At 36.4% G+C, this 25,410-nt stretch overlaps 1 protein-coding gene across 50 annotated transcripts in view; it reads right to left on the bottom strand.

Moving 5' to 3' along the window:
- The window catches only part of MBNL1 (muscleblind like splicing regulator 1), a 218,314-nt gene that overhangs the window by 134,339 nt on the left and 58,565 nt on the right, over positions 1–25,410 (bottom strand). For 41 of the 50 annotated variants that reach the window (XM_060394763.1, XM_060394739.1, XM_060394720.1 and 38 more), the window contains exon 2: positions 21,634–22,628. The exons of 1 other annotated variant lie outside the window; for it this stretch is intronic. In XM_060394763.1, coding sequence (XP_060250746.1) covers positions 21,634–21,807 — 174 coding nt within the window. In that variant the 5' untranslated portion in view covers positions 21,808–22,628. Of the gene's footprint in view, positions 1–21,633; positions 22,629–22,812; positions 23,242–25,410 lie in introns of those variants that run through there. 8 more of the 50 variants (XM_060394744.1, XM_060394721.1, XM_060394753.1 and 5 more) reach the window with 1 other exon arrangement.

The following is a 25,410-nucleotide window of genomic DNA, read 5'->3' on the forward strand; positions in this document are numbered from 1 at the left end:
ATAATCATCAATAAACACAGTAAATGTAGTAGGAGGGTGTTCTCTTTTGAGCCCTGTATGAAGAGGCTCAATGATGAAGACAACAAGCATTGCTTATGCCACAGGGAAACACTCTACAGAGCCCATATTCCTTTAAGAGTATTACCTTCTCTGAAAGCACACTTTGCAAAAAAAAAAAAAAGCACACCAAATCTAAAATAATGGGTCAGCAGAACTTATTCTCCAAGAACACAACATTTACAAATTGTGACACTCCTTGAAGAGGGCCAATAAGTCTCAAGAAATAACATATCTTACTGTTCAAGTGGAGACTGTAGCATTTGTTACCAGCTACATAATTACTCCACTCTAACCCTTAATGAGCCTGAAGTACTAAATTTTTAATCCCTCCTGATGATCCTCTTCAAAGTGGATAAATGGAGGTTTCCCCTCAATCGAATACTTAATTGCTAGGACTACTGGCATCGACACACAGTCTGGATCACTTCTGACTCACTAGAACTTCTCAGTTCTTTCTAAGGTAGCTCCTGTCATACAGCTCCTAAAAGAAATGTTAAAGGGAAGAAATAATGAGCAAGTGAACAAGTGGTAGGACCTAGGCATTTATACTTTGGGGAAGCTTGGACTCTCTGTTCTGCTTGGGTTGAAGACTTGTAACAGCATAAAGGTTTCACACTTGGAAGACAAAACCTTTTGGTTTTCCCTAAAATTAAAGTGTGGAGAATTTTAAGAGCATCAGAGTCACATGATCTATTGACAATATCACGTGTCTTTGTTATTATTATTAGGTCTACAATAAAAACGACAGTTATTATAGTTGCAGTCTGGACCCCAGAATGTTTCCCCACACAAGAAACACCGACATTGATCAATGCTCTTCTCAGTATCTCAGCAGAGTGAAAGAAAAAGGAAAAACAAACAGTGATGATATTGGTATCCTGGTGGTATTGCTTCTCCCCACGTAACCTCTGAAGAATAAATTAATACTGTTCTATCTACATGTGATACTTTCCCAACAAATCACTCTTACTAACAGCGAGTTAATATTGTTACAAGAATAACTGTGTGTTGTGCCTTGCTCTGACCAATTACCATTCCCCTCTGAGACATGGGCTGTCCATACAACAATCGTTATCAGGAAGCCCAACCGGGTCCTCAAGTGCTGCCTGCACAAGATAACATACAAAACATGGCAGAAGTGCAAATAAAGGCCTGCTCAAGAGATTTACATCAACAGAACATAAACAGTCTATTAGGGCACCAGAGCAATTTAACTGGATGAGTCCTACCATAATGAAGGGTGCCAGATTCCTTAGAGAAATAGTTTTAAAAGAGTTATATGTCACTATCCAACAAAAGTCCTAGTACATTTAAAAAAAATTTTCTAATGAATCTGAAAGCACATAAAATCTGCTCACAATCATTAGTCATGGTCAGGAAGAAACACTGCTTTCAATTCACTGAACACCGAATGCCAAGGACATTCAAATCACTATACATAGAGAGGTGATGAACGTAAGCTTCTCCTTCTTAAGGAGTTTGTCATCTTGTGGCAAAAAGAAACATGAAAAACAACTATAAAATCAGGCATAAAGTGATTTATTCTTTAATATATAAAATGGTCGGAAAACGTAAAGAAGAAAAGTTATTCATGAAGTATGTCTCATCTGATAATCACTGTATAATGAGGGCCTCTTATGAGTAAGAGAAATGAAAGAGAACTAATAACTCATCTGTCAATTGTAACCACAGGTTGACTTCAGATGCAAAAGTTTAACTAAAAAAATCATTCTATAAAAATCAATTGGCTATATAGAACATAAAATACAGGATATTGTATATTTTATGATATTAAATTATATCCAATACATCCTTTTGTTAGTAAATTTTGGTATAAAGTTAGGTATCCTTTTTTTTTTTTTTTTGAGAATCTACTATTAAACAGCAAAACACTGTAAACCTTTAATACTGCCAGTAATCAAGGCATCGTGTTAGTCAAGAATGCACCTTGATGGCAGTTACCAGCACCAACTCGACCTTAATTAATAGTGGTTATCAACCAAGTGTATCATAGGCTATTTTCACAAGATGAAGACAGCTTATTCCAGTTTTTGATATAACTAATTGACTAGTCATATTTAAGAGTCCTGGCAATCTCAGGATCTTCATGAATATGATTAAACTCTAACCCTACTGGTGGCTCCTCAGTTTCCTAATCTGAAAAGCAAGTGGATTGCAAGACATCATTTCTAAACCTCTTCTAACTGCAATCCAAAGAATTTATGGATCACTGGAGGTCAATGTTGAAAGTGATAAAAGAAATTCTGTCTAAATATCATGCAAAACCCTTGAACATTCCATGAACAATCTTTTAAAATGTAAAGAGAAAACAAATCTTAAATTTAGGCTAGAAAAATGTCAGGTATTTTCAAGGAAAAACTTAGCACCTTAAGTTTTTATTCTTGAAATATTTACAAAGTTTAATTGTAGTGGAGGCATGACTATTGAGTGATTTGCCCTGACAAGTGTTACTATAGTAATAATGCAAGTGGAACCCAAGATGAATCTCAATTTTCTTTCAGGTTACTACTTGAAAAATGCTAGAAACACTTCCAACACTACAAATAAAAATAAGGTTAGTAGGTTATTTTCCAAATTTTAAATATTAACCTGATACTAATAAATCATAATAATCACGGGTACTTAACTAGCTAGAATCTGTGAATGACTGTGGTGTCTTTTTTTTAAACTGTATTTTATTTCTGTTCTTCAAATTGACATAATAGCTACTCATGGCTTAGAAATGAGATTTACAGGCTTTTCCTTCCAAATACCTATGTAGTAATGACAAACCCAGTGATTGGAATCCATCAAGTTCACATGAAGCACTGTCACTGGTACAAAAGTTGCTGCTGGACAATGCATCTTTTCAAACCACTGAGAATAGAATCTGTAAATCCACAAATGAATGATTTTCTACCAGTCAAGTCCTGTGCCTACATGTTAAGTCACATCAGTCATGTCCAACTCTCTGTAATCCCATGGACTGTCGCCTGCCAATCCCTTTTGTCCATGGGATTCTACAGGCAAGAATATTGGAGTGGGTGGCCTCCTCCAGGGGGTTCTTCCTGACCCAGGGATCGAACCCTCATCTCTTATGTCTCCTGCATTGGCAGGTGGGTTCTTTATGATCAAGTCCTATTTTCACTCAAATGCAGCTTAGAACCACACAGTGGAAGACACTTCAAGCAACTTGGTAAACTTAAAACATTTCATCTTTAATTGTATGATGATGCAGTTTTATTTGTGCTACTGGAAATTTATTTTTAAAATAGTTTAAAAAAATACAATGACCAATAATCTGCCAAGGTGATGGAGTTAATGTGCATTGGGGTATTAAATAATTTCCTATTGAAGTTAAGACAACATTCATTAAATAATTGGAAATGTATGAAGCAGTATCCTTTTAAGGAGTTTTGTTATAAGGTAAACACATTTTAGTGATTAAATCACTTTCAGAATGCTGGCAACTTCAGATTTCATTTTTCTTCCAATGGTGATCTGTTTTTCTGGAGAACAGTTACTAAGAAAAATATTTTTCAGCTAGTCATAAGAATGACTTCCTTAGAAGTCCTTTACTTTGTACTATTAAACAGTCTGGAAAATTGCTTGCTTGACTCATTCATGCTGTCAAAATATACTACAGGCTAAGGCTGACCATCAATTTTCCCTGCTTCCTAGAACACCACATACAATTTATGCATGAAGTTCTAAATGGCATTTGGACTTTCAGGATCACTTTCATGTCTTGATAGTTTATAAAACTATATCTACCAGGCTAGTCTATTCATTTGCTATGCCTAAGGACTGCCTCTAAAGTAAGAAAATTTTGTTCATTTAAATCCCTGATCAATTAGAAATTCAAAGACAAGATATTAGAATTATTTTAAGATTATCATATTTGCAGTTACTTGGAGATAATGAGATGAAACAGAATATGCAAAAATACAAAATATCTTACAAAAATAAAATAATTATGAGGTCAACTAGGTCATCACTGAAACTCCACACTTGTTGATAAATATTATAAGAAGCTTAAAAGTAGCATTCTTTTAAAAACTATTTTAATGTAATTAATAGAAGAGATATAACAAAATAGAAGATACATATCAAAACTGAAACTTGCTAATTACAATTCTTTTTTTTTTTTTTGGGATAAAGAATGTTATTTAGAGAGAAAAAAAATTTTTTTTGTATCCAAAAGCTAGCAGGAACATTAATGAAATAAAGTGACTCCACTCCACGTTCTAACCATGAATAAGACATTAAGTAGGTGAGGTTATTTCACTTTTTTAAAGTCACGTTTTCAAATTTATTATTGTTTTTTAGTTGCTGAGTTGTGTCCAACTCTTTGAGATCTCATAGACCGTAGCCTCCAGGCTCCTCTGTCCATGTAATTTGCCTGGCAAGAACACTAGAGTGGGTTGCCATTTTCTCCTCCAGGGGATCTTCCCAAACCAGGGATCTAACTCAACATCTCCTCCTTGGTAGGCGGATTCTTTATCACTGAGCCACTGGGGAAGTCCTCTCAAATGAATCCACAGTACTAAATCAGAAAGCAAAGTCAGCTCTGTATGCGGAGTCTGGAGTATGTGAAGACTTTCAGATGATTTTACTGTTGGAAGAAAAATATATCTTCTATATGGATTCAGAAGTCGTGGAAAAAATACTACACTCCCTGAACCTCTTAGTAGTATTAAAAGACTAGCTGTTAACCAGGAGCACAGAGCTTTTGAAAATATATATCTGGCCATGTCTCCTGGTTTAGAGATTCCAGCTGAGTAGATATAGATGGTGGGGCAAGTGGCAGAGGTGAGAAATATATATATATATACTTTCCAGATCTTTTTTCCTTTGTGCAGAAAGCCTGGGAAAGTACCTAAGATGCTACCTGGCATACAGCAGGCATGCCATGTCAGCTTTTGACTCACATGGAATTAAGTGGTTCCTGAGACCCAGGTTCAATCCCTGGGTCGGGAATATCCCCTGGAGAAGGAAATGGCAACCCACTCCAGTACTCTTGCCTGGAAAATCCCATGGATAGAGGAGCCTTGTAGGCTATAGTCCATGGGGTCACAAAGAGTTAGACACGACTGAGCGACTTCACTCACTCACTCATTCACTCACTGTTAGTCTGGTGGATCACTAAGCAAGGGAAAGGTTTGGGGCTAGCAGGTATTTGTAGCAAAATGGTCCAGCTGGCACCATCTCTTACACACTCTCTACTTTCAGTGCTGAGGTTTCACATTTCTACTGTTAAAGTTCCAAACTGGCAGGTCCTTTGAGGTCAGGGTTTTAATAGGCATTTCCAAAAAGCCAGTCGTAATTGTTTGCACTACTTCATTTTTCAAAAATCATATGCTAGGCAAATAAACCAGAAGTGACAAAAGGTTAGAGATCAAAATGGGGAGAAAGTGGTCCTCTTTCAATCATCCTGAAGGAAACAAATTTTGAAAAAGTAAACACACTTAAAATTTGAGGCTATAATGTGACTAGGAAGGATTAATATGGAATGCCTTTATTAACCTGGAATTACTATCATTATCAGCATTTTAATATTTTTCCAATCTAATATTTCTGTAAGAAATGTCTGTGTGTGTCGTGTGAGTGAGTGAGTCAGTGAATGCACAAGCGCCTACTCTTAGACTGTTGATAGTATCTGTAGAAACTTGTCTGCTGGAAAATGTTTCTTTAACTTTGGTTTGGCTCCTACCTTGGAGCTGATGGGAAATAAAAACTTTTCCATGGATTAGAGCCAATTGAGCTGCTAAAACAAAAGGTAACATTCATTAGAGGACCACGGTACTATGATCTCATTCTGAAGGTTAATTTTTTTCACAGTAAGTATAGACTGTCTGAAGTTCAGAAAATTCAAACAATTAATGTCAAGGAAAACAAGTAAATATCACCTCGTTTTAAATGTTATTGTTTACATAGACAAATATTTTTTAGCTAAGAAACATGAAATAAACAAGTAGATAAAAAAACCTCAGTTTATTCCCAGCTTACTCATTTAGCTTAATTTTCTCTCTGCAATATCCCCCAAATTTCAGCACCTACACACACATACACATTCCATTTGTTATTTCTACATATACCCAATAACACATGGTTTCAATATGAAACCATTCTTAGAAAGACGTGATTCTTTCTCAATAAAATGCGAGCATCCAAGGGTGTTAGCTCCTTTGATTTTTAAACAAAATACAGGGGGAAAATCCTAGCACTTACACATCTGCTAACTCAATATAATTGACCATTTAATGCCAGGAATGACTTACTACACAATTTTTGGCATCATCTAAAAGCTGAAAACAAATTTTATGATCTCTACCCTCAGAGGTCCTCCTGTACTTTTTCTTAATTGTTTCACAACATGTTGAATGCCTAAATAGGCAACTCAATTAAACAGGCTACAAGCATCTCTTTCAAATATAGTTGATCCTCTTTTAACATCAAGTAATGCAATTAACTCATTGCCACATACCAAATCAATACACAGCATAAAGAATGGGCAATAATCAATAGCCTTAACAAGAAGGAAGTGGCATGGCTCAATAAATCAAACAGTAAATACACAACTCATATTATGAAACCAAATATAACAAAATTTACACCAACTGCAAAGGAAAACCCAGAGCTAGTCACAGGAAACCACTAAGCTATACCAGTCCAGAAAAGACAATATCAGGGAGCTGGGGTACTTCTCTCCATTTGCTGCAAAAAGTATATATCCTTATTTCTAACCAAAGTGAAAAATTTCAAACTTGTGAATTAGGCCAGCACGGTTTAAATATCTTGAGGCAAAAGAGAACATTTTCCTGGACTAGAATGGGACTCCTATCAATTCTGAGTAATATAAAAGGGGAGAAAAACAAGGATGTGATAAATGGAATATTTTGGATATAAATGCTGCCTTAGGGGCTTCCCTGGTGGCTCAAAGGATAAAGCGTCTGCCTGCAATGCAGGAGACCCGGGTTCAATCCTTGGGTTGGGAAAATCCCCTGGAGAAGGAAATGGCAACCCACTCCAGTACTCTTGTCTGGAAAATCCCATGGACAGAAGAGCCTGGCAGGCTACAGTCCACAGGGTCGCAGAGTCGGACATGACTGAGCAACTTCACTTTCACTTTCACTTTACACCTTTTAGGACGTTAAGGGGTAGATGTTTCACCAACTAAGTAAGTTTATACAAATATAAAAAGAACAAAGTAGGGATAGAGCAAATCATGAAAAACAGACTTTAATACTTAACCCTCTAGTCTGCACAGGTACTTTACTAAATAAACATCAATTTTATTTTTGAAAAAAGTCCAAGGTAAGTCTTTTAGGGAGAAATTTACATAACTAATACACATTTGAAATATCAAATGTGAATTATTCATCTTAGACTAACACAGAGCTGAAGAGGCATTAGTGTCAAATGAAATTAAATTTGGAATGATGGTTACAACTACTTTTTCATTCATGGATACCTGCATTTAGGAAATGGCTTTTCAGGCACAATGATATAAACAATGACTTATTAATATTACCCCAAAGGGGCTTCCCTGGTGGCTCAATGGTAAAGAACCCATCTGCCAACGCAGGAGATGTAGGTTCAATCCCTGGGTTCAGAAGATCCCCTGGAGAGGGAAATGACAACCTACTCCAGTACTCTTGTCTGAGAAATCCAATGGACAGAGAAGCCTGGAGGGCTACAGTCCATGGGTTCACAAAAGAGTCAGACACAACTTAGTGACCAAGCTACAACAACTACAATCAGCTTAAAGTCAAGGGGCACATGTGCTAGAGGTTAAGAGGTGTTTTCTCTTGATAACAGGTAAATGAATAAGCTAGTATGTGATAATGCAGACAAAAGTCGTTTTTAAATTTTTGAATCAAAAAATGAGTAAGTACCTATAGCACAATATGCAAAATAATGAGATGTCTCTTCTGACATAGGGAAGTTCTTCTTTTAAGGGGACAATAATGTGACCATATTCCAGCACTCAGACAACAACATCGTGAGCAGGTACTAGGTATGGAGTGTTTACACGGCTCAAAATGCTGCACGGAATGATGTACATTACGTAAGTGATTTCCCTCAATCCTCACAAACTTTCAAAGAAGGAATCATTAGTCTTGTTTTATAGAGGAGGAAACTGAAACTTACGGAGGTAAAGTGACTGGCACAAAGTCACTAGGAAGCGACCGACAGAATCAAACCCAGACCCAGCTGCCCTTATGGTTTTGGCACTTAACCTGGTCTTACTCTGTCATGAAAAGTTTTTTACTTATATACTTCTGCAAATGGTTTTTTGCAATTATTATACAGATGCTACTTTGATTAAAAATTCCAGGGTAGCATCGGGACCAAGTAAAAACTATCTGTGGCAACATTACTCCTGGCACCAATATTGATTTGTTATAAAATATTACTGTAAATTTCATCCCAAGGGAAAGGGTATAGAGGCCAACCTGCTGCTGCTGCTGCTAAGTCACTTCAGTCGTGTCCGACTCTGTGCGACCCCATAGACAGCAGCCCACCAGGCTTCCCTGTCCCTGGGATTCTCCAGGCAAGAACACTGGAGTGGGTTGCCATTTCCTTCTCCAACGCATGAAAGTGAAAAGTGAAAGTGAAGTCGCTCAGTTGTGTCCGACTCTTAACGACCCCATGACTGCAGCCTACCAGGCTCCTCCATCCATAGGATTTTTCAGGCAAGAGCACTGGAATGGGTTGCCATTGCCTTCTCAGAGGCCAGTCTAGACACTCAGAAAACACCAAAAAAAGAAAAAACAAAAAAACCTATCACTAAAGCAAACTAATGAAGAAAATGCCCAGAGAAATGAAATCAAAGGACAAGGAAAACCACTCACCTTTCCCTGTGATCAATTTGGTTCTAAACAGAAAATAAGTTTGACTTATATACCAAGTGCGAATTTATATCAGTTCAGTTCAGTCGCTCAGTTGTGTCCGACTCTTTGAGACCCCATGAAGCACACCAGGTTTCCCTGTCCATCACCAACTCCCAGAGTTTACTCAAACTCATGTTCATTGAGTTGGTGATGCCATCCAACCATCTCAACCTCTGCCATCCCCTTCTCCTCCCACCTTCAATCTTTCCCAGCATCAGGGTCTTTTCCAATGAGTCAGTTCTTCTCATCAGTTGGCCAAAGTATTGCAGCTTCAGCTTCAGCATCAGTCCTTGCAATGATTATTCAGGACTGATTTTCTTTATATATCAAAAATAGTTTTGGTAAAAACATATCTAACTGTTTGAAAAAGCTGATATATTCAAGAAAATGGCCAAAAGGCATTAAGCTTCTAGTCATTTAAGGAAAGCTTCCTTGTAACACCAGCTCTTGATGTTAAAGGTTTTCTCTTCCCTTTTGTCAAAACGCTGTAGGAGAATAATTATATATCTCTCACAGAGCATTTTAAATCATATAATGAAATTAATATTTGAGATACTTATTTCAACAGTTCAATGTAAACTAACAATTACTAAATACCCAGGAAGCCCAGAAATTTGATATTTTTAAATCCATGTTTTTTCTGAGTGTAAACATGCTCTTTTTACAACATCATGAACAAAACGCAAACAGTGATTCTTATATTTAGTCATTTTTATTTTAACTAAAAATAACTCAAAAGCCTTAAAACCAGTGTTGTGAGTGACTGAAATTAACTATTCATGTGAAAAAACTTTCCTCTTACTGGACACTAGTGCTATGCAAATATACAAAGAATTAAATTAGCTACTAAAACATTATTCCAAGCTAAGTTTTAAAACACAATATTAAAAGTTAGCACAAACACTTAAGTGTGACCTACAATAGGAATTTGTCAAAGAGGTGGGTGAATGGTTTAATCTAGATTTCAATTTCATATAGTACAATTTTAAAAGACTTTAGAAAAGTTTAAGCAGTTTTTTTTGTTTTTAGTATTATTAAAAATGCCCACTGAAACTCATGAAATATGAAGAAGGAACTCTCACCCGTTTACAAAATAGTGTCACATGGTTCTATGAATTAGAAAAATATCAATTATAACTTCTTGAATAAGAAAGTATACTTAATGTAAACAAAATCATAAAGATAATTATGTAACAAAATCCTCTTTATTTGGTGCCCTGTACTTCACTTCCAAGCTTTGTCTTAGAGTACTGAAATTTTTGTTTGTTTTTTTTCCCCAAAGCAGCCGATTTTGCTTTTCTAAACTGCTTCCAGTCTGGCATGATTATTAAAACTTTTCCTGATCTAAGTTTTAGATTCCTATGCTGTCAAACTCCCAGTTAAAATTTAGTATAATTTCCCATTTTAAATTTAAAAAAAAACTTATTAGCAATTATTCAGGGATTTTTTTTTTTTCTGAATTAAGTAAACATGTGAGTGAGCGTGTTTTAAAAGTATAGTAGTCTTAAATTCAGGTAACTACAGTTTCTCAACAAATATGCCTAAGTATATATGTCTGTCACTCTAATATACAGACTCACTAATAATTAACACTATATTTTTGTATGCGAAAGTCGCTATGCAGTGCTTCATAACACTGTCAGTTTAAATGAGTTAAAACTCAGAGTGAAGGTTGAAGCATAGGCTCCAAAGATGGATTTGCCTGTGTTGGATCCCAGTTTGGCCACTTCCTGGTGGTGCAAATTTGCACAGGTTACCTAATCATTCTAAGCCCCAGCATCTTACATAATCAACAGATGATTATCTAGTCAGGCAAGTAAAATTAACCATTTCTGCATATGAGTAAAATTAACCATTTCTGCATATCTCACCTAAGAATCAATCGAATTCAGGTTTATCTTGCGGAATTTTGGAATATGATGAATCGTGTACAAGTCATTTACAATGTAAACACATTCTACTAATACAAGCATATAGTTTCTCTATAGTTCTGTATAGTTAACCTACTACATGTATGTTATATGTCGTTACTATATGTCAGTCATAGTTTAAAGGTTTTGGAGAAGCTCCTTAAATAGACTCTACCATGCAAGAGCTTGTAATGCAGATGACTCTTCTTCAATGTGGATCTGACTGTTTAGTTTATCTGAGTTTAAGATGTTTGTTTTTTTTTGTTTTTGTAGTTTTTTTAATATATTGGTGTTTTATGTGTACATTTGTATTCAATTTATTACTGTGCTATGATTCATGGAAGGCAATACCTGGCAATGAAATTTCATAATAGTGAAAAAATTTAATAAATAACATCATGATGATAATCTTTTTCTCATAGCTAGATTTAGATTTCATTAGTTTCCACTTAGTCATGAAGAGATATGAGATAATGTGAAGAAAGATGGTTCATTCAGAATACAGATCTTTCTTAACAGGATCCTTTATAAATAAATGAATTCTTTAGTTATTTTTTTCTTCATGGTTTATTTCTCCCTTATTTATGCCTCCCTTAAAGGAGAATTGTTTTATGAAGGGCAATGTTATCTACCAAAAAGGAATCTTATTTTGGGCATGATAAATTTGGCTCTGTTTTTTTCCAAAATCTTTTTTGTTTTAACTTGGCCCATTTGGTAAGTTAACTTCCTGGGATTAGAAGATGTTACTAGACTTTTCTGCAGTCTGTGAACGATTTTAGAATATTAGATGGGCAAAGACATTTGAAAGCAAATAATCATCTGAATGCTGTAACATGGAAAAGAATGAATTACAGATGTAATTTATCTGTCACTAGCAGATCCCAAACACTATGTCCATACTTGTGCATAAAATTGAAAATGATAGAAAAGCTTCCCAGCTTTTCTAACTTTAATTTTTCATGTTTTACTTTGCATGCATAATTTACTGTCAGTTATTAATAACAGATGCTTCTTACCTATCTGAGAACACATGTACACCCATGGCGGATTCATGTCAATGTATGGCAAACCCAATAAAATATTGTAAAGTAATTAGCCTCCAATTAAAATAAATAAATGTATATTAAAAAAAAAAAAAAGAATAGCCCGGACTTAAGTATAAGTGATTCTGAAAACCAGAAGCCTCTACCCTATGTCTGAATTTAATGCAGAGAGACAAATTCTAACTTAAGACGCCTGGGGTCCTATGGAGTCTTGAGAAAACAGTTTTCGATCTGAATAGTGAATCTCAATCAAACAAATTAAAATATATAAGCATTGCTGAACAAACTGAGAAAGCATCAGAAGAATCCTTCTGGGCCTAAAATTGTAATCTGGTGTTAAAATATAGGTGGTTTCCAATAGACCAACAGTGATGCAGAACAGTTGCCCCAGACTGGTGGCCTGTGGCTATGGGAGCTTGCTTATTGGGGATTCTCTCTAGTTCTCTTCCCAACTGTGGTCTTGGAATTAGTAGTTGTGAGAAGGAAGAGAGGGAAAAAGGAAAGATAAACCACTGGAGACATTTCTCTCTCTCTTCCTTAAGTTTCTCTTCCACAAGTTTCTCTTCCACTGACCCTCCAATTGCTATTGAGACGTTCGCCTCTGAACCCCACCACCACCTAATACACTGGTCTCCCTTTTAGCAATCTGTCCCTGGAGGGCTGTGTTTTTAGTATCTTCCTCTGACATAGCAAATGTTTAAGTTACACTCCTTGAACTGTGAAATTCCCATCCCCTATCACCTCCTAAACATCTTTGTTCTCATATCTGCTTCTTTATTGCTGATCCCTTGACTATATCCTGTGATACAATGGCCAAAAAACGTTTTCTTAATCTGGTATTTTCACTATCCACCTATTTTTCCCTATTTTTACTAGTAATTAGAAAGAAATGGTATTAAAAACAAAGTTATGTTTTTGATAATTTTAGAAAAAAAAGAGAGAATGGGAGAAATTTGTTCATTAACATGAAGTTCCACAGTGGAGCAGACTCAGGACCAAAAACCTCTACATTCGAAAAGAAAGTGGTTGAGTCCTTAGAAAAAAGAAAGGTTACCTGGAAGATATATATCAAAAAAGCCTTCCCACCCTGGGGAAACTTTAGACTACAGCCCCTCATTCCACATTGTTGCTGTTCAGTCACTAAGTTGTGTCCAATTCTTTGCAACCCCATGGACTGCAGCATGCCAGGCTCCTCTGTCTTCCACTTTCTCCCAGAGTTTGCTCAAATACAAGTCCATTGAGTCGGTGATGCTATCTAACCATCTCATCCTCTGCCTCCCCCTTCTTCTGCCCTCAATCTTTCCCAGCATCAGGGTCTTTTCCAATGAGTTTGGCTCTTTGCATCAGGTGGCCAAATTACTGGAGCTTCAGCTTCTAAAACGGACCTTCCAATGAATGTTAAGGGTTGAGTATTTCCCAAATATTGAATAACCCTCATTCCATACTCTGTCTGTAGTCCCTAAGATTCTGAGCCACTGCCTTACTGAAAGCCAGCTCTGGGGCAGAGCAGGCCAAATGTGGAGCTGAGAAAACCTACTGTACTGGCTTGCAGAATATGTCCAGGAGTTTGGGAAAGGCCACTTCTCCTGGACTAGGCCCTGGTGAATTTGCACAGCCCTGAACTGAAACTTGAAATATATTTTTCCCATTGAAAGTGTTTAACAAAAGCAGTTGGGGGTCTATGAGACTAATATTACTTAAGATGTATGATGAGATAGTATTTACTGTGCTTCTGGGGAGCCTCCTGGGTTTAATTAATAATCAGAATTTCCAGGGTACTATTTGTACCGGACTATAACTCAAGTATCCTATAGGTTACTTAGGCTTCCCAGGGTTGGACTAATGACTTAACCACACTGCTTCTGTGAGAAAATGCTTTCTAAATGATTAAAACTTTGGAATATGGCATTTTTTTTAATACACTGGGGGACAGCTATATGGTTTACACAGTGACCACTTATTTAAGATGATTAATTCAAAATGTTTTCCTACATGGCCATACATTTAAAAGAAACATATCTGAAAGTTGGTGGCAGCATTCTTGCTGCCATTTTGTGTTCACTTATTGATTCATTTGTTGACTTAAAATATAATTACTTTTGAGTATCTATTGTTTTAGGCCCAATGCTGCAAATCTGTCTGATACATTAATTTTTATTCTAAAGCACTGCTGTTCAGGTGTTTTCTTTGCTGAATTTTTGGGATGTGGATATATAAAGAAGTAATGTTTTACAGGAAAGTTGTTAAAAGTATAGGCAGTGAAATTAGGTTACCAGGCTTGGAGTTCACCTTTTACTGGTTGAATGACTTCACATACATCACTTAACTCCTCTATACTTCAGTGTGACCGTAAGAGGAATGGCTGTGATACTGGTAACTCTTCAAAGAGTATTGGTGAGGACTTAATACTATGAAAAAATTAAAAGCACTGAAAATACCAACCATCACAGAATGATTCTTAATAAATAATAACTGATTTTATCTTGCTTCATACAGCGTAAATAAGAGTAACATATATCTTCAGAAGCAGCAGAAACAGGGATCAGAGTAAATACAGATTCTTTTGTCAAAATCATTTGCGACCTGTTTTTTATGACTTACATTCTTGTTATATTCCAGTTATAAATATTTAACTGTGCATATAAATATGTACTGGCAATAGAAAAAATAAAAGAGCAAACAATTTTTTATTCTGCATTAGTAAAAATCAATCCATTTGTATTATGATATGCTAGATTTTATTGACTAAATACATCATGATTTGAAAGGGAAAAAAGAAAAAACAACTCTCATTAGCTAGGACAGGAAAAGTGATGACAGGTTTACCAAGATAAGAAGATACAAGTTTCTCTTCAGAAGTGATCTCTTTTCAACCATTCCCATACCCAAGTGCTTTTCAGAGGGGTTAATTGATTCTGGAAGTTTTCTGGGAGGAAAATAAATCTCTCTAACTCTCCATCACAGTGACTGGCCTCCTGAATATCCATTTCCCTCCTCCTACCTAAACTACCCAGAGGCATGGTTTCAATCAGGGCAACAGTTAAGAATACAGTTTCCAGCCCTCCCTGCTACCAGTAAGAAACTAGGATAAATCACTGGGCAGAGCTTAAAAGACTTTTGCTAAAAAGAGCCTAAGTGGACCAGGCAGTGGCTTTTTTGCCCATGGCTCTTCCTGCTTCCTAGAATGCAGAAATGATGGCTGGAGCTGCAATGGCCATCTTACGATTTTTAAATAAACCTATGGTTGGAAGACATGTGCTCCTTGAGACCTAAGGGTGAAGAAATCTAAGTTCCAATGACTGCAGAGTCATCACATAGGCCTGGACAACCTACTGAAATATAAATCCTTAATCTGTTTATGCCTTGGGCTTCCCTGGTGGCTTAGCCAGTAAAGACTCTGCCTGCAATGCAGGAGACCTGGGTTCAATTTTTGGGTTGGAAGATCCCCTGGAGAAGGAAATGGCAACCCACTCCAGTACTCTTGCCTGGGATATCCCATGGACAGAGGAGCATGGTGGGGTATAGTCCATAGGGTACCAAAGAGTCTAACAAGACTGAATGACTAAACCACCATCACATGATAGAGGAAAGGTTTCTCTGTTACTGAATGTTAAATGTAGTTCCTTATGGACAAAATGTCTAAATGATTTCTATATGACTCTAGAGATAAATGTAAAAAGGGATCTCACCAACAGTTCTTATGTTGGGCATGTAAGAAGTGTAAAGAACTTGGGGATAAAACAAGAATAATACTGATCAGACATGGCCAAGGCTGAAAGGTATTCAAGAGAAGGCCTTTCAATCAGATAATAATGTGTGAGTTATAACTATTAGAATTTTTCAAAACAAGTCCTTATAATACAGAAAGTTTTATCTCTAACAACAAACCAAATGCTATCTCAAAGTTTAAATCTGTCAAAAATGTGCCACAAGAGTATAAGGAACACTGCAGGTGATGTGCATTTGATGTTATTTATATAGGAAAAAATAGTATTAAAACTCTATAGTTTATCATAAATAAATTTTGGAGTAAGATGTCCTCACCAAAATTACTCTTGTTTATAGTGAAATTCACCAAGAAATCACTACTCTAACAATCTGTTATACTTTAAGCAACTAAGTATTTCTAACAAGCCTTTTCAGTTGCTTTTACTAAAGCTTTGGCATATTATTAACCAGCATCTGGGGAGGGAGATGGGAGGAAGGTTCAAGAGGGAAGGAATATATGTATACCAATGGCTGATTCATATTGAGGTTTTGACAGAAAACAACAAAATTCTGTAAAGCAATTATCCTTCAATTAAAAAATAAGTTAATTAAAAAAAATAACCAGCATCAGTGCTAAATTAAAGACCGTCTACTTAGTTACCCATTTTCACTGACATAATTTTTGGCCTTGTTAACATAGAAATTGCTGCCCTATCTACAAGCACAAAATGTGTTTCTGCTAAAGTTAAAAAAAAAAAAAAAAACCACTTCAAAATTTGCTCAATAGGATCTCTTTGTAAGAAAATAAGAAGCTTTGTCTACGTCTGTGGGAAGGCAGAGACATTGCTCAGCATGAAAGGTAACAGATTAGTGATGTTGATAGCTGAAATCCTCTACTTATCCTTGGCAAGGAAAATGACAGCATTTAAGCTTCCCAAACTAGGTCCCTAGGTGTCTGCGCTGAGTCTGAGAAACATTCAATTTCTCACCTCTCTCGTGAACTGGGTGCATGTCACACACTTCCTGAATACAAGATTTACCCCATGCTGCACAGGCTTTTTCAAGTCAGTAACAGCGGTCAGTAACAGCCCTGTTTGTATACGGAATCATTTTGAGGCCATTTGTGGAATCAGACTTTTATGTACGTTCTGAAGTACAATTAAAGTTTGAACTCGATTATCAGTGTCACACCGCTTTAGGTTTAAACTGTTTTTAGTTTTGCCGCACACAAAAAATGAAACAAGATTAAATACAAAAAAGAAAAAACAGAACTGTACCAAAATCTTATGAAGAAAAAAAAAGAAGCTCCAGAATTAGTGCCTTACAAATCATGATTTAAAACATGCCTTGAAATTTGTCCAGAAGTTTAAAAATCTTTACCTCTTTAAAAATGTTACTCTTAAAAAAAGTCAAACCATAGAATATAAATAGGTAAATGAATAAAGTTTTAAGTATTATCAAAGCAGCTGCAGCTATTGAGAATTTCATTAAAGAAAGGTTCGTGTCAGAGTTGATGACATCACACTTGGCACATTTACAGGGTGTTCTTTACAAAGTTGTGAAGTTTCTGCTTAGAAAATTTAACTTAAACTTTAACATGCTACACATTGCTACACAAATTATGCTCATAGTCAGTTCATCTCTTAAGTCATTAGAGGGTAACAAGGAAGTCCTGTCAACCTGTCACTGAAAGACACACTGAATATATACCTACAGAGTTACATGTACACACAATATAATACTCTTTCAAAGTTGTAATATCACATGGCAGGGGCCCTTAACAAAAGACAATGACAACAAATTCTAAGTAAAAGTTATTCCAATTAAGAGCCTACTAGATCAAAGTTTTAATTCAAAAGTAGATGTTTAGCCTAAAACTTGCAGATATCATTTTGTCAGGATTATCAGTTAAATTGGTTTAAAAGACACACAGAAAGATTATACAAGGATTTGGAGCTAAACTGAAGATAAAAACTGTGCTAACAATGGAAGATTTCTAAAATCTAACTGTCAACAGCTTGAGACCACTTTACTAGGTCCATTCATGCCTGTCCCCACATAACCATCTAGAAACTTGGTCCAGAAACTTGGTTTATTTGTATTTCTAACTTTGGGTTTTCTAGTTGTTCATTTACCTGTATGTTTACCTATCTGTGTGTCTTCTAATGGCTAATTTTATTATTTCATATATTATGCCATGTCTTCAGAGAGACCTTAAACGCATCTACCCGGCACTTGATTCCATGGCACTTCGTAGTAGAATCTGGTCTCTGATGTGTCTATGATAAATTTGATCAGCTGGGCTAACTGTACACACAAACATGTGTAAAATGAACAATGAATTATCCTAAACAAAATTGCCTAATTTGATAAGGGAACAAGGGACTAAACTTTTCAAAGGTAAAAGAGTCTTGCTAGATTTTTAGAAAATAAATACTAAAGGTTATATTCCCCACTACCCTAACACCTGAAAGATAAATGGATATTTGAACAAAGAAAAATTCCATAAGCTATAGTGTATTTCTGCTGACCAGATGAGTGAAAGCTTACTTTTTTGATAATATAAAAAACTTGGCATCACATTGAAATACATCCTGTAGGCCTTCTTTATATTATCGACTATTTAATTTTAGTTAAGAAATTATTACCAAAGAAAAAAAGTAACTTGCCATTAACTACTCTGAATCATTTCTGAAACACAATATTCTAAAAGCAGCTTACAGCGTGGACATTTTCCTTTTGACATATTTCTCTTTTGGTATCCCTTTTATAAGCCGTAAGGGGAAGGGAAAAAAAACCCTCTCCAGCATTAAATAAAACACCTTTTCTGATGTTCAGACTACCTAAAGCAATAAAACACTCAAACCTCGAATTCGTACAAAATTTAACTCTCAACATGAATACTTTGTTGTAAATTAATACTGCAAGTGCAAAAGAAAAATTAAGTGAGAAAAATGAAGCACTTAAGACACATGATTTAATTTATAAATGAGTACTCATTATTATAGCTTTGTTCTATTTATTGCTATCTTTCTATTTCGTGACTTGTTTCTGTAAAATATTTCTCATTATTATATATTCCCATTTTATTTAGCAACACATTTACTGGGATACAGAACTCTATGTTTTCATGTAGTAAATGCATCTAAGTTAATTATTTAAACTTTAAAATCACCACTGTGCAACTAATATGCTACCATAGCTGATTTTCTTCCTATTCCCTTTAGAATATGCCAATTTGATTTCTTCTACATAAATACTTTCTTGAACTGTTTGACTTCTGTTTTTAATGAAATGAATTCTCCTCCTCTCTGTAGAAGTCTGCTATAAACCTAAGTCACCTGGGAGCCTGGCCAAAGTCTGAAACAGCACAGCTGAAGGGTACAGCCATTTCCCAGGGTCCTCTCAGAGAGTATTTGGTTTGCTTTCCTAACTTGCTAAAAATAGGAGATTACACAGGCTACCTCCATCTCAGGGCTCAAGAACTCACAAAAGGCTAGACTATGGATTGGAGCAATACATATAACACATTTTATTAAAGAAGTCAGGATATTACAAGTTTTCTAAATTCCTTCCGTTTACTCTCTGAAACAAAACAAATGATCCAGCGGTTACTGGCATGGAAACCTCATAATGCTCCCAAATTTCAGAACTTCAAGCATGAGTCACAGAATTACTTTAACTGTTTTAAAATATGTTTTTGATCTATTTTAGCCACAAAGTCAAACACAGGAAGACTACTACCTAAAAGGTAGGATTCTAAATACTGTATCAAGAATCACATGTGTTAGTTACAAACATACACACATATAGATGAAACATGGTTTTTGAAACATGAATACCTAATTAACGCATTCCAAAAATTTTAAATTAATTTTTAACAGAGTCATTTCACTAACACTTAAGAAGCTGCTGTCATTCTGGGGATGAAGCTCCACCAGAAATAAATTGTGTTTATTTTTCTTCTTCTTATTCAAATGGAAATATCTTACTACATTTTAGACGCTATAAATTAAATTTCCATTTCTCTTAGAAAGAACAAAGAGTATGGACAACGTTTGCACTGATTAGCTGCTATAACGAGTTCATTTCAAAAGTAAATTTAAAATCTTAAAATTGTTATTTTAAAAAGTCCTTGATGTGGCAGTCGAATCCTGTTAACCACACAGCATGTCATTAAGCAATGCTGCCGCTTTGCTCAAAGGGGGACTGTTCTGTGGCCACAAGTGAGTAGCAACTAAAAAAATATTTTGAGAGGGGAAAATAGCAACTGAATTTTAATGTTTCACAATGCTTCCAAATGCCGTGGAGGCAGGTCTTCTGTGAAACCACTCAATGTCACAGCTAAGTTTAATGTCCTTCGTTTTTCAGCTAACAGTGCACCATCAACTGTCTGTGGGATTAAAAATTGGATTTAGTAGTAATTGGGTCAAAACAGGGTTACTTACGGACAAAGCTGGTTATTGACAAGCATAATTAGCCTTTTGCCCCTCGTTTTATGGTCCCAGTCTCTAATTACACCTAAATTCAGTCGGCAGAATTTAGGATGACACACTCACGTGGTACAACTACTGTGTGCCCTTCAGGGATGCCTTTCAAAACAAGAGGGAAAAAAAGGCCCAGGAGTAATTTATAACTTTTGCTTATTGATCTTTAGGACTGTGTCATTAAGAACAACCTAACATTATATTTTTCTTGTTGTTAATGCTTTCTTTTGGATTCTACTTTGAAGATAATATCCTTGAGTCTTTGGTGAAAACTTTAGCAAAGTGAGCAGGACAAACTGATCAAAAAGCAATTTACTGAAATGGTTAACTCACAACTTAACTCATAACACTGGGGTGAGATATGAGTTAACTTCTATGTTAAATACTTCAGTTAATTTTCCCCTATGGTATTAAAGAAGAATTTTTATAGCACCTTTTTTTTTTGCATCAGACAAGATATGTCTACGAAACCTTCACTTCTATATATCTGTCAAAATGATAGCAACCGCCTTCTCAAAGTTTCAGAGTGAATTACACCTGCATATTAATATTCAAAGGCAATTCAATTAAACCAAGTATGTAGAGAGTACCTAGGAATCTTCACATATGTAGTCTTGACCTTACACATCAAAATAAAGACATGTATGCTATCTTTTAAAAGACTCACTTTCAAACTTGATACCTGAAATACGAATCCAATGACATTTTTGAATGTCAAAATATACTAAACTGAATGTGCTAGTATTATGGTACCCACAATAGCTAACGTTTTACAGTCTGGCTGATACTGTTACAAATAAATAATAATAATCAGGACCTAACAGAAAAAAAACTGCTAAATTACTTCACATTTGAATTTTAGAAACAAAAAAGTCCAATTAATAATAGTACTTTTTATAGTTTCCACTGATTTATAAAACTCACATTGAACCAAGTTTATGCCTCTGATAGTATACTATAAAAGCAGTTCAGAACCTTACTTCTAGTTATATTTTCCACAAAATGCATTGCTCCTGGCCTTAAAATAATATGCTCATATAATAAAAAGGAAATCCATAATGTCAAAATATTAATATAAAAAGTCTATCTAAGTTTAGCTGACAAAATCTGCTTTTCTTTTACAACTGTTCAGCACGTTTTCAAACAAGCAAAAACAAACCATCCCCATCTAGCCACTGCTATAGCCCCATATACAGTCTATGCATATGCTGACACATACATGTATCTATATTTACTATTTCTCTAGACTGACTTAGCCAGTACTAAGTAAAAAAAGTAGGCTCACACTTTCTGCTCTAGAAAAAAAAAATCACAGCATTAAAGGACAGATAAAAGTTATCATAACAAAGTTTGGCCAGACTTGGCTCTATTGCTTCTCAATAAAGTCTCCCACCCCAACATCATCAACAAGAAGACACCGTATAATTATTAACAAAGCAATCCATAATTCCAAACTCAGTGGACTGCATGTCCATATTCCCTTTATTCAATTATTGCGTATCCTTAAAATAATATAATATTTACTCACTTTCAATGAATCAAAGCAGGCGATTACTCGTCCATTTTCAACTTGGCAGCTTTTCGAAGGATGTGCAAATTTACATTCCGTGTCTGGCCGTGAGCAAGTCCCCCTTTGGAACTCTCTACATACTTCCAGTGTTAGCCATTTTGTGTCCCGAATTGGTGTGACACTAACAGCCATGTTTAGATTTTACAGGTAGTTAAAATTTTCAGTGAAACCAACAAACCCAACCCCCTTCAAAAAAAAAAGTAACAACCAAGAAAAAAAAAAAAAAAAGAAAGAACTGAACTGATAAAACTGTAAAATGATGAAAATGTCCCCTCCAAAATACTTTTCCCCCACTCCCTGCTTTAAAAGTACATGGAAAATTGTGTTCTCAATATCAAGGAAAAGATCTCCCACTAGAAATTCACAGCATGAAACTGTTAATTCAAAGAGGTTTTGGTTTTTAGAGAAATACTAGGATCGTAAGTAGATGAACGTTTAAAAGTAGGGCCTCGAATCAGCCTTGTGCTCTCAGTAACCCCTTCCCAGTGCCAATTTGGAGCCCAAAATGCAAGCATGAAAACGTGGCAGACCCTCTGACACCGAATTTCCAAGCTGCTTTCAGCAAAGTTGTCTGAAAGGGAATCTCCTCACAGCTGAATTTGCAGTGGAGTCTGGTGGTGCAATCGGTATTGATTAGTTTGGCATAGACAGATGCAGCAGTTTAGAGCAAAATCGAGAAAATGATTTTGTTTTTCCTTCTTGATTTCCTGGCAGAAGATATCTTACTTTTTCAGCAAACTTTTCTTTTAAAACTAAAGCAGCCTAGGGCAATGCCAGATACTTAGAGCTTTTTTCTTGATTATAAGTAGAAATGGGGGTGTCTGGGCTAGAGGTGGAGGGTGGATGTGCTGTCGTCACAGTCTAGCTGGCAGCAAGCAAGGCAAAAGCAGAGACTGCTCTAGAAGCGGTTCCAAGCAGCAGAGACGTCAGGAAAGGCACTTCTTAGTACCAACCTGTAGAAAAAAGAGATAGGTTAAGATTTACTAAGTAGCTCTTCACTGATGTCCTAAGACAGTATCACAACCTTGCCATGTGCTACCAGACTAAGTCATATTCAAGCCAGCCTTCCTCTCTCTCCCTCTCTCTCTCCTCACACACACACACACACACACACACACACATACATACACTACTTACAGTGAGGCATATTGCAGCCAGCCATCGTAGATTTATTAAAAAAAGGGGCCGTTTCCCCTTGTGAAGCAATGCATGATAGAGAGATAACCAATCACAGATAGTGTTGCAGCAATATTCTGGGCAGAAAGCCAATAGTGTGGGTTGTCTTATGAAAGGTCGCGCCTGTCAGACGTTCATTACTATGCTATAAGCACAGAAAATGTCCATCAGATCTGACTTATTCCACTGCAAGAGGACGAGCATGTGGGTTTTGAATTTACCCAACATGCAGTTAGTGGACTAAACCATGTTAGTTTCAAAACAGCTTCCCAAACAAGTCCAAGCACTTGAAATCATTACCAAGAAATAAAAAGCAAGGTTTAAAAATTGCAGCCGACTTCCAAGCTGCTTTCACTCTGGCTCTGCGCAGGGACAGGCACTGAACAGCCTGCTCCTGCTGTCCTGACACGTGAATAAAAAAGGAAAGGGGTGTTTACAAATGGTACATTCTCCTGACCTATCCAATTCACTTCCTTCTCCAGCCTAAGTCCTGCCCCTCCACTGAAAGTGGCACTCCTACTGTAAAACTATTCCATTCAGCCCGCAGACACTTTGTCAATATATCACAGGCAGGCGAGATATGAACAAAAGCATCCTTTATTTGAACATTTTTTAAGCAGAAGCTGAGGTCATGTGGGGGAAATAAGGAGTGCAGTGTTGTCAGTGTGTCTGGCAAATCTGAAGTCAACCTCAAGGGAGAAAGTGATTCCATCGCAGAAACATTAAATATTAAGTGAGCAGTTTGATTTGGGCAGTATGATGCATTTCAGAGGTACAAATGAAGCCAGAGGGTGGGGGTTGGGGGGTGAGGGACCCCCTATTGCCTAAAGATCTAGTAACTCGGCACTACAAAACCATTCCCTATATACAGCAGGGCATTTTTGCTTTTAACAACTTACTTTCAATCAGAATGGGAAAACTTTCCCAAAAATGCTTAGTAGTTACAGAACAGCATACATATTATTTTTTCCCTTTTGAATGCTACCAAAGGAAACAAGGCTTCAATAACTCTAGAAGTTTCACACTCCAAAGAGGCAATGACAGTATAATAAATAGTATCTGATTACTTCTTCCAGGGCCAAAAATGGCCAACGGGCATATAACATACTTATAACTTGGAAATTAAAATACAGAATATGAATATATATACATATACATATAGATAAAACATGGATACATAGCAGAATTTTTTAAAATTTGTTTTAAGATTAATACTGCCATTTTTAACATTTTTTAAAGAAACTACCAGATACTAGGTTTAGAAACTATTGCAAATATTTTTTTTACAAAAAGCCACAACTTTTGAGGAAGATTTTTTTAAAAATTCATACTGATGCTCCAGAAGTATTTTTGGTTTCAAAAAATTTTCTAGTCCTAATTCCTGGTTCCGTAGAAACAAAGCCAAGTTAGTCACAAACTCTAAGACTTATTCACCTTCCTTAATATCTGCTCTGCATTCAAAACTTCTTGACTGCCTCATGCTGTGAGTATGTACCACAGATATGGTCGACATCTCTTTTGTCTCTCTCTCTGCAACCACTGCCTCCTTTTCTTCCGGGTCATGCTCAGTCCTGTCCGACTCTTTAGGACCCCACAGACTGTAGCCTGCCAGGCTCCTCTGTCCACCTAATCATCCTGGTAAGAATACTGGAGTGGGTTGCTATTTCCTCCTCCAGAGGATCTTCCCAGCCCAGAAACTGAATCCCTATCTCCTGCATTGGCAGGCAGATTCTTTACCACTGAGCCACCTGGGAAGCCTACCAACATGTCACTTCCTCCAAGACGCTATCAAGACGTCACTTCCTTCATCCTCACCCACCCATATATTAACACTGCCTCCTCCCAATTACCTCTGCTCCCCAATCTGTCTGATTTGCATTTACATGACTGATCCATGAGACGGCATGTTCCCAAGGCCAGAAACAATCTTATACATCTTAGAAACCTTAAGTGTCTGGCTTAGCGACGGAAAACAGGTGGAGCCGTATAAACTTTGGTAAATTAAATGATCAACTTCGACTTCAGAACTGCCATTAACTTTACAGCACAAAAATACACAAATACATGCAGGAACACACCCCTATAAACACACACGAACACGCACAAACACAAACTTGAAAACACACATACCCATTATTGCCTCCATAAGTTACTAGGTTCTAGGGTCACTCAGGCTTCCTCACTGCCTAGGAATCCTCCCCGTGGCCTGGACCGCCCCCTCTGACACCAGCTTTTCTAAAATTTCCTCACTATCAAGCCCCTCCTCCTTTGTGTTCCTCTCACTATCAATAATGGATACGATCTTACATGTCGCAAATATTTCACAATAAAAATAGCAGCTCTCAGGCATGAACTCTCTCTCACCTTCCTACCACCCATCTTTAAACTATCTTTTTGTATCTTTCTTCTCAGTCTCCCAGTCTTCTCTTCTACTGCCCAAGGTTCAGCTGCTACCTTGACTGGCTCCTTCTTAAGTCCTCTTCCTCTCTATATTCCTGCTAAATATATTTCTGCTTTTCCTCTTAGCTCTTAAAGTGCTAACGGAGCTCTAAAATGGAA

Source organism: Ovis aries, chromosome 1, assembly GCF_016772045.2.
Source record: "Ovis aries strain OAR_USU_Benz2616 breed Rambouillet chromosome 1, ARS-UI_Ramb_v3.0, whole genome shotgun sequence".
NCBI lineage: Eukaryota > Metazoa > Chordata > Mammalia > Artiodactyla > Bovidae > Ovis > Ovis aries.